Source organism: Pygocentrus nattereri, chromosome 13, assembly GCF_015220715.1.
Source record: "Pygocentrus nattereri isolate fPygNat1 chromosome 13, fPygNat1.pri, whole genome shotgun sequence".
In the NCBI taxonomy this organism is placed as follows: domain Eukaryota; kingdom Metazoa; phylum Chordata; class Actinopteri; order Characiformes; family Serrasalmidae; genus Pygocentrus; species Pygocentrus nattereri.
Window position 1 is genome coordinate 11,407,030 of NC_051223.1, and position 14,451 is coordinate 11,421,480.

The 14,451-nt window shown below is 41.3% G+C and overlaps 1 protein-coding gene across 3 annotated transcripts in view; it reads right to left on the reverse strand.

The window, feature by feature from the left end:
• The window catches only part of frmpd2 (FERM and PDZ domain containing 2), a 63,542-nt gene that overhangs the window by 33,622 nt on the left and 15,469 nt on the right, over window positions 1-14,451 (reverse strand). For all 3 annotated transcript variants that reach the window (XM_017714333.2, XM_017714332.2, XM_017714334.2), the window contains 9 exons: window positions 12,295-12,364; window positions 12,110-12,188; window positions 10,900-11,032; window positions 8,145-8,216; window positions 7,804-7,978; window positions 5,009-5,144; window positions 3,760-3,898; window positions 2,623-2,775; window positions 979-1,164 (listed from right to left, as the gene is read on the reverse strand). In XM_017714333.2, coding sequence (XP_017569822.2) covers window positions 979-1,164; window positions 2,623-2,775; window positions 3,760-3,898; window positions 5,009-5,144; window positions 7,804-7,978; window positions 8,145-8,216; window positions 10,900-11,032; window positions 12,110-12,188; window positions 12,295-12,364 — 1,143 coding nt within the window. The remainder of the gene's footprint in view (window positions 1-978; window positions 1,165-2,622; window positions 2,776-3,759; window positions 3,899-5,008; window positions 5,145-7,803; window positions 7,979-8,144; window positions 8,217-10,899; window positions 11,033-12,109; window positions 12,189-12,294; window positions 12,365-14,451) is intronic.

The following is a 14,451-nucleotide window of genomic DNA, read 5'->3' on the forward strand; positions in this document are numbered from 1 at the left end:
TGTATGAGTTGATAAGTCACTGATTTGTTAAGTGTGATGTTTTGTTTTCCATAAAAATGAACACAGGTCTGGACAAAGACTGGTACTGTTGTTAGCCACGTTAATTTAACTTAGTACATGTTTACAGATAACAGTGAGTCATACAGTGTCAGAAACCACATAATCAAGACAATTCGAGATGCTGAACACCTCCACACCTTTATAGTGAGGGTATAAGGATTAGGGCATGATGCTAATTGGTGGGATATAAGCTTTCTTCCCTGCTAGAAAAACCAGCTTGGACCAACATGGCTGCTCATCAGCAAATCCAGCATATCCCTGCTGTCGGAACAAAACCTTGTATCTCCACAAAAGTCACTTTACAGGAGAAGGAAAATGTTCTTAACTTTGAATGGAAGTAAATGGAGAAGGATTTTTTTTTTACCAATTTGGACCATTTATGTTGGTCCATACCACAGCCGTATCTGGACAAAGTGGTTAACGATGATGATGATGATGATGATGATGATGATGTTGGTCCATGCATACATGAAATTTTGACACAGCATGAAAGGCAACTGCCTTTTTCAAATTATGTCAAAAAATGGAATATAGAGATATGAGGTTTTATCCTAACAGAAGTGATATGTTGAGTTTTGGACACTGGTATGCTGGTCAACCAGCATGACCTTGCTAGGGGATCCCCTGAAGCAGCACCAAACCAGCTTGGAATTCATGCTGGTCTGTGTTGCGTTTTTCAACAGGGTTGTTAAATTACATGAGTCTCATAGCTCCAGGTCTAACACGTCTTGGGTTGACTACGTTTTACTCCAGGTTGTTCCATAATCATTTATTCATTCATCATTAATCATTTCTATTCAATAATAGATTAAAAAACGGATCCAGTTCTTCTCAGTGAATGATTTACATGAATAACTGTGTCATTGTCAACTCTTTTAAGCTTCTTGAGCATCACTCTTTCTCTTGGCGCAGACTCACCGCTGCACAGATATTGACAGTCTCTCTCCAGTGGAACCTAAGGCTGGCGGAACGGGAGTTATTTTTAACTTCATACACGATGACTCCTTTGGCACACACCCCCAGGAGCAGCTCTCCGGTGAGGGTCTTCTTTTCGCGGGCCACGTGGTAGAACAGAACGCCATACTCCGGAAGCTGCTGGATGGCCTGCAGAGGTGGAACATGCTGTAAGAACAGGCTGCCAAAGCCAAAAAGACTGAATAGGAAACTGGAAACTGGAACTGTGCCTGTGACACCCAGACTAGAGCTTAAACTGGGCCTGAAATTCTTGTCTGAACTTAATTATAACCAGAGAACTTTCTGTCTGAGCCCAATGCAACACAAAGCACTGCATCCGACACTAATCTGAGCTCATTAAGGTTCTATCCTGGGCATAAACTTTAATGATAATGCTAAGTGATGCTTTCTCTCCCGTGGGTTACTCATTATGATATACAGGTACATTTTTTGACTGTTTAAGATTAAACGTGAATATTTGAAGCATGTTTCATCTGAAGTTTCTAACAGATATTATCGATTTTTTCAACTTGTATCAGTGTTACAGTGATTCTTTCAGTAAAGACTCCTAACATAGAGCTGCCGCCACTGTTTTACATTCCTAACAACTAACTGGAACCTGCTTAGACATAGTCATTTAAAGTGTGATGGGTTGGTTCCTCTGTCATTTCCTAAATATGTTCTAAGTTAATCTAACATGTAAGGCCTTCAATTTGAATATACAAACATTACTGTAGAAAATTTAGAGACCCTACTTTTATTTTCAGTCAAAACAGCCATTAAGTACAAGTTGTTCATTTTCAGGAGGCATCTGTGAGGAAACTAGAAATAAGATAATCCACTTGTATAATGAAGAAAGTCAACAAAACATCAAAACATGAATTTCAAAATCTGATTAAAAGCTATGGAGAAAACGTGCCTCCTAACAACCACCTGGAAGAGCTGGTCGACCCCAAAACTGCCCCCATCAGATAAACAGCACTGAAAGCTTTGATCTCTGAGAGAGAGGAGAAAATCAAGCTGCTTCAGATCTGAAAACATCCACAGGTGTTTCTGTCCATCCTTCCACTGTGAGAAGACCACTCAGCGCTGTGGGTCTGAAAGGATGTATAGCTAATCAAGAAGAACTTCACTGAGAAAAGGAGACGGACACACCAAACAAAGAAACTGAACGATGGACTGACCACCCCAGAGTCCAGACCTCAACACCACTGAATGGGTTTAATTAGTTCAGAAAATCATCAACCAGCTTCTAAGACTGAGCTTTGGAGGCGTGTCTGCAGATTCTTTGCGGAGCTGAAAGTGAGGCTCCTGAGAAGAATGGAAGCTGGAATGAAGGTGAAAAGAGACTCACTGACTCACACAGCGGAGAGTAGATTTAGATGTGGAGGATTCTGTGGGATTTTTCTCCTAAACATGTATTTGATGCTAAAAAATGGAAAAGCTTGTATTTAAAGGCTGTTTTGACTGAGAATTTAAATGAAGGGTGGTCTCTGACTTTTGCACAGTACTTTATAGTATAAAAGCAGACTCTGAGAAGTCAGCCTTTTCTCTCCTTTTTAAAAGAAACCATGCTGATAGATAAATGGATGGGAGTGAAATGCTGACCTTGAGGAACTCCAACTCAGACTCCTCAGCAACCATGTTCACATAGTTAGTGTGCAGCCGCAGCAACTCTTCCTTCAGGCAGGGCAAGGCCATTTTCTCCAATATGCTCTTGGAGACGTAATGCTCAGGACGGTAGTAGTTCTTCCCATAAACCTTCAGAAAAGACATTTCAGTGTCATTAATATAAAAATGATAATGTAGTGGGCCAAGACATTCTCTAACCCAACCATTCTGTATGACTGCCTTACACAATTTAATACACTGAATGTTCTGAAAAGCCTGATTAAACTGGTGGTGATAGGAACCAGACATCCCCCTTTAAAAGCTCCCTCACAGAAAGTTCCTGCTTGAAATGGTTATGCATTCACTGCCTGATGACTGAGACGCTGTTTTATGATAGTTTAGAGAAGATTTTGGGCCTAAAATGTAAATCCCTTTATAGAGAAAAGGTACATTCCAGTGGTGTCAGCGGAAAAAAATGTTTTGAGTCAACCTGTGAAAAAGTGGTTTGGCCAACTTGATAAATTCAGATGGATCTTATTGCATATTTTTGTATTTCTAGTTGTAAACATGACTGTAGATGGGTTTTTTGTATATATTGTTCTGTTTATATTGTATCACCATTATTATTATTTCTATAACATATTTATAACTTATTATATCTGTGCTGTGTGACTGGAACTGGCTGTTCCTTCGGGATCAATGAAGTATCTATCTATCTATCTATCTATCTATCTATCTATCTATCTATCTATCTATCTATCTATCTATCTATGTGTGATCATAATCAAAATCTGAGTCTTAACAATCAAACCACCAATCAAATTATGCAGGAAGTTTGAAAAATCTGTGGCCTTCCCCTTTAAGATGCATGCTAAAGTCAGCAAATCAGGCAGTTATGCGTTAAATGGTGACATCAAAATGACATCATAACAAATCTGTGCATAATTAAGTCCCTGTGTCGGGATTTATGACCATCGATCTTTATCTCTTCCTTTGATGTAATTAAATTTCAGGTTACAGCTCCCAGAGCCGGAGTGATAAATCATGGTTCAGGCGGCCCTGCAGAGTCGTGACTAGGGTATAAAGGAGCTCAGCGAGGCTAAGGAGCAGCATCCTTCATCAGAGCAGGGCTACCTCAGGCATACTGTCCCCAAACTCAGCCTGCAGAGCCAGTGCAGCGAGCAACAGGCCAGTCTCCTCATTACAGGGCAGATGCTCTTCCAGGATATCCCTCCTCAGCTGCAGGTAGTACTGGTGTCGGGTCAGCTTGTGTCTGCCAAAGGAATGAAAGGGAAAGTCTCAGGTGACGATTAACGGTCACCTACAACTCTTGGAATCCTAGGACAGTATGGTGTTATTGTTTTGGTATTTTGGTCAGTTACAATTACAGTTACAAAGTATATACATGAGACAGTCACACATGCCATGCCATAATATCTTTATGAATTTTTGATAAAAAAAAATTTAGTAATTTTTTTGCTTATGCAGATCTTGAAAACAAGTGTCACCTCAGATATATCTTTCCAGAAATGGTTAGTCTGGAGTGTCTGTGAGCTGAAAGTGCAATAATTCTGGTTGTGGTTCATTCTATTGCTGATTATTGAGTAAAAATAAATAATTTGCATAAGACAGTCATGTTTTTAAGGTTTTTCTGGCCTCTTAGTTTCACACTAAGTGCAAAAACTCTGATACCCAGCAAGACAGGCCTTATTTCTAACTTCAAATTGAGTTGCATGTTTATTATCAGCTATTTTTGTATATATTCAAAATCAATGTAAAGAGAAGACAAAGCTAAATATGATTAATTTTATCATATTTATTGTCATTTATTGTTAGTGAACGGTTCAATTAAATAAAAAACTCTACAGTCTGTAACTGTAGACCTGCAGATTGAAACTAGACGGTCAGTGGAGCTAATGAAATGCACAGTGAGTGCACAAACAAGGGGCTTTTAACATTCTGACTGAATAGTATATAAAGCCTATGACCACTATGCTGTAAATCCACCAAATCAACTCCACTGAGGCTCTTCTTTCTGATTTGGCCCAAATCCATGCTGCTCATTCAGCGCTCACTAAGAACAGCAGCAGCCACAGCCTGAACTCTGCCTTTACTTTAGTCCATGTTTATACTAGATCACAGTGAACCATACAGTATCAGGAACCACGCAAACAAGTCTATTAGAGACACTGGACACCTCCATATGCTTTTAGGCTAGTTTCTGATTGAGTTGTGCTCATTAGAGCGGTATAAACTTTAAACATACTGAAGCCAATAGTAAGTATTTCATGGTCTTGAGATGAATGATCAAAAACTCTTTTCACAAGGAAAACCAGGAGCAATTAGGATGGGATGGAAATTTGGAAATGAAGGGAAGCCTTACAGAAGGAGCGCAGTATCACTGACGAAGAATTTGATCCGGAAGTAGAGGACAAACGTGGAGGTAGGCACTTTTTTCCAGCTCTCCGGAGCCACTTTGGAGATTTTGGTTTCGTTGTCCAGAAAGAAGAATTCATTGTCTGGAGAAAGAGGAATGAAGGTGAGACTGGAGAACCATTCACACTCAAATCCATCCAACATTCGTTCACCTTTAGAGGTCACCAGCGATGAAAAAAAAGCATGCAGCCAATTTTTATGGATGCCCCGATATGGGAATTTCACGATACCTGATATACATGATGAGCTCATTTGCAAGAACAGATCTCCATTTTAATGAATAAAGTTTTTTGTGTGTATTCCAGGTAAAGTCAATCGAACTGCATCTCAACATTAAAGGAATACCTGAGAGTTAAAGCCATTTAATGGACACAAGTTTCTTTTGAGGTCAATAATTAACACCTTTACCGTAAATCATCAGGTAAAGAGCTGAAAACTGAACACAAGCAGCCGTTAATGACAATATTGATCATCTATAAGATCAGAGCTCTGAGCATCCTCAGGCTGAGGCAGACGCTCCTGCTCCTGATACAATGACTATGGGTTATGAAATTTAGTCTTTTCCACCTGAATATTGGCCTTTATATCCAGTATGAATCGTCTCTCACGGCTAAGTCCAGAGTGGCTCTCTGTGAGACTCTGAGCTTTGTTTAGATCAGTAGTAGTTCAAGGCCTACGTGCTGCTCTTTGTAGGAAGAAGGAGCCGTTTGAGATTTTGCCTCAAACAGGCAGTGCTGCTTCACTTGACCCCAATACTGCGCTCTGATTGGCTGAACAGATTTATCACCTTCTGCTGGAGAACAGTGCTGAGGTTTGACCATTTCTGCTGTAAAACGTGATCCTGTTATGCCTCAACAATGAACAATAACAGCTTTAGTGACTAAATGTGTTTAGGGTTCAGAATGAGTGAGTGTTAGAATAGCTCTCAGTTCCATTTTAAAGGATGATGTTTATAGTTTTTTTTAAATGAATGTCATGTATCCTTCGAGTGCCTCGATGGATTCGGACTCAATCTCCCAGAATCCTCTATGAGATCACATGAATTCCACTCCACCAGCTGACAAAGATACAATCTCTCTCTCTCTCTCTCTCTCTCTCTCTCTCTCTCCCTCTCACCTTATATTAACACATGCAACGCATCCCCAGAGTGGGGAGTTGAGTGATTGTAAATCATGTTAAACAGGTGATGCAGTCACAGTTGAGCATAAAAAGGAGCATGCAGGAAAGGCCTAGCCTTGAACAAGGATGGATGGAAACTCGCCATTGCAAAAATACATCAGTGAACAATCCAAAGGTTTAAGAACAATGTTCTTCTGTGAGCAACTGCAAGGACTGTAGCTATTTCATTCTCTACAGTGCATAATATTGTGTCATTTTTGTAGGAAGAGATGCAGAAGAGGTCTTTATTCCTGACACCAGAAGTGTTCTTTGATTTACAGCAGCAGAAAGGCACAGGATAAACAGCCAGGGGCAGCAGGCAGGTTATTTCTAGCCATAACACTTCAATCTGAGGTATATAAATAACCCCCACTGTTTCACCCACAGCCTGACACAATAACACAATAAACACATACATTTGAAACCAAGGAACAACATTAACAGCATTAAACAACAACATTAAATGGCCCTTTAACAGAGAGGGTGGGGGCCTGCACACCAGACCTCTAAAGCCCCTTCTGAAAGTGGCAGCTGCCACATTATCATCGAAAGATTCAAGGAATTCAGAGAAATGTCTGTGTATAAAGGAATACTTGGTCAAATCATTGTTCATGAACACTGTCAGATGCTGAACCCACAAATGCAGGTTAAGACTGTACTCTGCACAGTGTAAGACACAATCAACAATGTCTAGGAACGCTCCCAACTGCTCTGGACTCAAGCTCATCTGAAATTAATAGATGCTCAGTTTAAACATGTATTATCAGCTTTTCAGATTGTTTATGGAAATAATGGACATCGTCTTCTCCCAGCCAAAAAAGAAGAGGACCATCCAGATTGTTACCTGCATAAAGTTCTAAATCCAATATTTGCTTTGGGGGGGGGTATTAATGACCTGCACTGTAATCTGTGAAAGCACTACTAACGCTGAGCACATTTTGCGCAGCACATGCTGCCTTTAGCCACTTTCAGGTAAAGTCAAGCCAAAGTTTATTTATATAGAGCTTTTCACAACACAAAGGAGCTTTCCAGAAAAATCCAGCAAAATCCAGTCTCTCAGCATACTTTGTTACCACCTTTCACTAACACACCACCACCACATCAGTGTTACTGCAGTGCTGAGAATGATCCACCACCTAAATGGTACCTGTTCTGTGAGGGTCCATGGGGGTCCTGACCACTGAAGAACAGGGTAAAAGGGGTCTAACAAAGTATTAGAGAAACAGATGGACTGCAGTCTGTAACTGTAGAACTAGTGCACCTATATATTAAGTGGAGCTGATAAAAAGGACAATGAGTGTAGAAACAAGGGGATGGTCAGAATGTTATGTAACACAGTGGTAAACAAGCTCCTGTCCCAACTTTTTTGGAACATGTTGCAGGCATCAAATTTGTAATGAGCACATATTTTTTAAAAAACAATGTGTATTTGTACTACTTTACTATTTAGCACAGGTAAAACAGAAATTGGTAATCACTGCTTTCTGTTTTATTGGCATTTCACACACCGTCCCATCTATTTCAAGTTCAGTTTGTATTTAAATAACAGAGATATTACAGATATAAGACTTTGGCACACATTACCTTCACGGTAGGCAAGGCCAAAGTAGAAATGCTCCACCATTTTGCAATGGGCTATGATCATATCGAACACGTCCCCTCCTCTGGACTTCACATCACACTTGACCAGGATGATCTGTCCATTTGGCATAATCACTCTCAGATCCCTCTGAGTGGAACAGGACTTCCCTTTCTTTGACTGTGGACGTACAAAGAGAGACAGAAGAAAGAAAAGGGAATTAAATAATTAGGAAATGGGATTGCAGTGATCCAGATGGCATCAGGCTGGAGAATACTGGCATATAGCAGCTTGGTTCTGACTCCACAATGCCAAAGCAGCTGACGTTTAATGATATTAGACTCACCACAATGGAACTGGGCAGATTCAAGATAATGAGAGGCTCATCCAGCATTCTGACGAACTCTGGGCCCAAATCCTGCCAGGAAAGACACAAGGTCAAGCTGTATTTCACCTTCTGACTTGCTTTAATGCTCCAAACTTTATAAACAACCTTACACCAGCGATTCAAATCCACTGTTTTGTTTCCTTCAAATTTCTGCATAATTCAACCAGTGGTGGTGATAGTCAGCAGTGGATGAAGTACACAAACCATATACTGGAGTTAAAGTAGAGACACCCAAGGTAAAATATTACTCTAGTAAAAGTAGAAGTTCCTCCCTTTAGACCTCCACTTGAGTAAATGTACTAAATCATTTACCTTAAAATGTACTTAAGTATCAAAGTAAAAGTACTAAAAGATTAATTATGGCTCTAATGGCTCTTATGGCTCTAATGGCCTGTTATCATTTTTATATCATTTTCACCTCTCCATGGATCACCATCTTATCGCGGTGGAGGGGTTTGCGTGCTTGAATGATCCTAGGAGCTATGTTGCCTGGAGCAAAAGTTCCTGGTAGGGTCTCCCAAGGCAAACTGGTCCTAGGTGACAGGTCAGACAAAGCGTGATCCAAAAATACTCTTATTAAAATAATGTGTTGTGGCCAAAGGCGTGGGCCTTGGTGCTCTGATCCTCAGTTGCTGAAACTGGCTTTTGGAACTTGGAATGTTACCTCACTGGTGGGGAAGGAGCCTGAGTTGGTGCGTGAGGTTGAGAGATACCAGCTAGATCAGGCTCACCTCAACACACAGCTTGGGCTCTGGGTCCAATCTCCTTGAGTGGGGCTGGACTTTATTCTTTTCTGGAGTTGCCCATGGTGAGAGGCGGCGGGCAGGTGTGAGCTTTCTCATAGCCCCTCGACTCAGCGCCTGTATGTTGGGGTTTTCTCTGGTGGACGAGAGGGTGGCTTCCCTACGGCTTCGGGTTGGGGAACGGGTCCTGACTGTTGTCTGTGCTTATGCACTGAACAGCAGTTCAGAGTACCCAGCCTTCTTAGAGTCCTTGGGAAGGGTGCTTGAAAGTGCTCCTCCTGGAGACTCTATTCTCCTACTGGGGGACTTCAATGCTCATGTGGGCAATGACAGTGAGACCTGGAAGGGTGTGATTGGGAGGACTGCCCTCTCTGATCTGAACCCGAGTGGTGTTCAGTTTTTGGACTTCTCTGCAAACCACAGTTTGACCATCACAAACACCATGTTTGAACACAAGGATGTCCATAAGTGCACATGGCACCAGGACACCCTAAGCCGCAGTTCCGTGATTGACTTTGTAGTCATCGGACTTGCAGTCATGTGTTTTGGACCCTCGGGTAAAGAGAGGAGCTGAGCTGTCAACTGAGTTGTATCACGTGGTGGGGGAAGATGCTGGTCAGACCAGGCAAGCCCAAACGTATAGTGAGGGTTCGCTGGGAATGTCTGGCGGAAGAACCTGTCAGATTGATCTTTAACTCCCACCTCTCTCAGAACTTTGACCAGATATCGGGGGAGGTGAGGGACATTGACTCAGAATGGGCCATGATCTGCTCCTCCATTGTTGAAGCAGCTGACTGTAGCTGTGGTCACCTGGGAGCACCTTGGAATCCCCTCGGGGAAGGTAGTGGAAGTGGCTGGGGAAAGGGAGGTCTGGGCCTCATTGCTTAGGATGCTGGATGGATGGATGGATGGATGGATGGACTCGCTTCATGAACTCATTTTAGGTGAAAATCCTCCAGTGCCTCTCTTGGTAAACCAGTCTTTTAATAAAAGGTCATTAATTAGTGACGCTGATGTCTATTAAAATGATCATAAGCACAAAACACTGAAGGCAAACAGTTTCCATCAGGTAGAACTGAATGGCTCTGAAATCACTTTTTACACACAAGCATAGTCTCAGTTTAAGATTTATTTACAGCTTAGCTCCAAGTTTAAATTAACTTGGACCACAATGGTCGGGATCACAAATGAGGTTCCTTTACTATATTGATCTGTAGGTCTCTGTTCATAAACATTTACCAGCCCAAACTAATTTACTATAAAATGAAATGGTGTTTGTATAAATTGAGAAAAATGAGGCATTATTCCCGACTGCATATGTGGACATATTTATATATTGTGCTCTATTTAGACAAAGTTAGGTTAGTTCATCATTTATGTTGAACAGACTCTCCCAAAATTTTATGCTGCTGCGCTGACGTTGACCCGTGTGCTGCACTGGGTCGGTATGACCAACAGGTCAAAACAAGCTCTAAACAAAGTGACCACTGTGCCCTGATTGGTGTTCTTGCTTTGTGCTTCTTTCATTTTGATATGTTACGTTTTTACACGCACAGAAACCAAAAGGAACAACAGATTTCTCAAAATGTAGTGGAGGAAAAAGTCAGATATTATAAATGTAGTGGAGTGAAAGTAAAAAGTCACCCAGAATGGAAAAACTTCAGTACAGATACACAAAAAACTACTTAAGTACAAAAAACAATTGCATTTACTTAGTTACTTAGTTACTGCGCACCACTGGTGATAGGAACCAGAGGTTGCCATGTCTACAACACAACTACAGCTATTTTAGATGAAAACAGCCAAACAGTCAAAAGTACAGATTACAATCTTCAACCTGTTGATTGTAAATGTAAATAGTAAACATAATTAATTGTGTGATTGGTCATAAATCAAGCATCTCTTGGCTCTACTGGCCAAAGAACAGACAGACAGACTGTTCTCTCTAAATCTCTCAGATTGCCGGTTACCTTCAGTCTCCTCTCGCTGAGACTGAGTAAGGAGCCGAATGACTGGTGAGGTTTGGAATTAAGCTGCTGGCATCTGTCGAGGTATGGACTGCGGCTCAGCCACGTGTTGCTGCTTCCTCTGGGATCGGAGCTTCTAGGAAAGAACAAGGACAGGTCAAAGTGCTGAGGTCATCGATTTCCAGGGAGGAATCGACATTGAAACCCTCCCACATTTCTTCATCTCATGAAATCTCTTCAGGCTCAGGCCAAATACAGCAATGATGTATGATCTTAGAAGATTACTGAGATGTAGTCAATGTGGGAGCAGTTGCACATGATCCTAAGCTCTCCATGTCCAAGCGCTAGCTAGGGGGGTATAAAGCCCCCCAGCATTGAGCTGTGGAGCGGTGGAACTGTGTTCTCTGGAGTGATGCAGCTCCATCCAATAGCTTTGGGATGAGTTGGAGTGACCCAGAACTGACTATTTTACATCAGTACCTGATTTCACTCATGCTCAATCAAATCCTCACAGCAATGTTTCAACATCAAGGGCCTTCCCAGAAGAGTAGAGGCTGTTACTGCAGCACAGACTCACCCAAACACCTTCATTTCAGAGGGAACACTGGAGTCACCAGACTTTTGGACAGGTATTCAGTTAAAATCCAAAAGAATTTGCTCATAACTTTTACTTAAACATCAAAAGTATTGCAAAATAAACAGATACAAGATAACAAGGATCACTGAGGTCAAACTCTTTTTGATAATTATAATATCGTTGATAATACATTTGAGGTATTTTCCACTAAAGACTTCTGTGCAATGTTTGGATTTACTCGCTAGATGGAAATGAAGAAGTCTAGCTGTTCACTTACAACAGCACACACTACACTATTTTCTATGTTTACTTTTAGGGAAAGTGAAAGGGAAAGAAGCTCTGCAGCTACTTTTCAACAAGTCTTTGTTACTTAAAGACCCAGTAAAAATGCAACACCCCCACAATGAAACAAACATATTTTTTATAAACACTCTTATTTTATATTCTATGTTGACAGGAAAAAAGACAGAATGAGCTTTATGTTTTTCTTCAGGTTTGAAAATATTATCCAGTCTTAAAGCTGAGCATTAGGACATGCCTATAATAAAACACATCAATTATTAACATGAAATTAATATGATATAGATTTATTCTGTGATTTCTGGCTGTATCTCCCAGCACCAGATGGCTGCTTACTTGTTAGGGTCAGTCTGGAAAGTGTGGGACGGTGAGCCGTTTCCTTTCGGACTCGAGGTGGAATTCTGACCTGAGCTTCCTATAACAAAAGGAGATGTTCTATTCTTGACATTGTTTTCTGTCATAGGCTGGATCACAATAAGCTGAACAATCAGATAAGAGCTGAAATAGTGGTAGAGACGAACCTCGAAGCCTGTCTCTAATCAGCTGACTTCGATCCGTTAGAAGAGCAGTATTACCCAAAGCGCTCTCTGCCTGAAAAACACGGAGAACAAGTCTGAGAAACACCGATCAGGAATAACATCATGAGCACCTCCTTGGTTCTACACTCATTGTCCATTTTACCAGCTCCACTTACTGTATAGGTGCACTTTGTAGTTCTACAGTTACAGACTGTAGTCCATCTGTTTCTCTGATACTTTGTTACCCTGTTCTTCAGTGGTCAGAACCCCCCATGGACCCTCACAGAGCAGGTAATATTTGGGTAGTGGATCATTCTCAGTGCTGCAGTAATACTGACGTGGTGGTGGTGTGTTAGTGTGTGTTGCGCTGGTCTGAGTGGATCAGACACAGCAGTGTTGCTGGAGTTTTTAAACACCTCAGTGTCGCTGCTGGACTGAGAATAATCCACCAACCACAAATATCCAGCCAACAGCGTCCTGTGGGCAGTGTCCTGTGGGCAGCGTCCTGTTGGCAGCACCCCGTGACCACTGATGAAGGACTAGAGGATGACCAAAACAAACTGTGCAGCAGATGAGCTATCGTCTCTGACTTTACATCTACAAGGTGGACCAACAAGGTAGGAGTGTCTAATAGAGTGGACAGTGAGTGGACACAATGTTTAAAAACTCCAGCAACACTGCTGTGTCTGATCTACTCAGACCAGCACAACACACATTAACACACCACCCCCACATCAGTGTTACCGCAGTGCTGAGAATGATCCACCATCCAAATAGTACCTCCACTGGGAGGGTCCATGGGAGTCCTGACTACTGAAGAACAGGGTAACAAAGAATCAGAGAAACAGATGAACTACAATCTGTAACTGCAGAACTACAAAGTGCACCTATATAGTAAGTGGAGCTGATTTCAAACTTTGTGCTCACACTCAACAGACATAAACTCTTCTAAGCAGCTGGCTGAAGATCTGAAATGAAAATGAAGCTAAAGGATGCCGACACAGCAGGAGACAGCTACGAAGAGAAGTTACAATGTTCAGTGTCTGAAATGGCAGTTAATCCTTTAAGACCTACATTGACTCACATCCACCTTTTGTGTACTTTTGCACTTTCATTATGTTTTTTTTGTACAGAACCATAAAGTGATACATGTCCCCAGATTCAGCACAAACTCAGCCAATAAAGTGTCATACAGTGAAGATTTCTACAGACTGTATTTTTGAATTAGCCCATGAACCACAGTGGCCTCTTTTTGCAGTGGCCTCTTTCTAGAACAGCAGTTCTAGAACCTTGTCCTTAGAACATATCCTCTTAGCTGTATGTTTTGTTCTGTTTTCGCTTTTGGATTCTTTCTTTTTTTTCTCTCTCTCTTTCTTCTTTTCTCTCTCAAAGTTGCCCAGAAAAACTCTCTCCATGACTTTCTCTGAACCAGAAGCTCTGATTGGCTGACGAACCCTAACCAAAGCCAATCTGTGCAGCCGTTTTCCAGTGCTGTGCATGAACACGCCCACCTCATCCTTTAAATCTCCAAATGATGCACTCTGATTGGCTGTTGCTCACTGACCAAAGCCAGTCAAATGCAGAGTGTGACCATGATATGTCAAAATGAACAAAATGATCTGAACAAGCATCATGTCAAGTGCACGGGAAGTGTCAGCATGTTTTCTGTAAGTTTACTGTATAAGTTTATTTAGGAAGCAAATGACTCACAATGATAAATTTGGGTTTGTATTTTAGAGCTATTTCTCTATTTTCATCGCATTTTTCGAACTCTCACTACCGAGGAGCTGTGACACTTGAAGGACAGCACAGTGTTTTGTCTCATTGGCAAGACTGATAGAAAGGGTTAAGGGGAACTGTGGACATCAAGGCCAGATCTAGAAGAATAATAACGCTCTCAGAACCATTAATATGCTGCTAGAAATGCAAAGCATAAACCCACATGACAGCAAAGGACCCATAGGAAGGTTTAGCTGACTCACAACTGCACAGCTGGCAAGGAAACTGATATATAAATAAAAGATAAGCTAAAGATATAAACTCTAAACTAAAACAAGCCCACATTGGTCTTCACAACACTCAAATTATTTCAAAATTCTGATCGACCATATTTGCAATGGGGTATGATAAATGATAAAACTGATTTTTACTTTAACCATC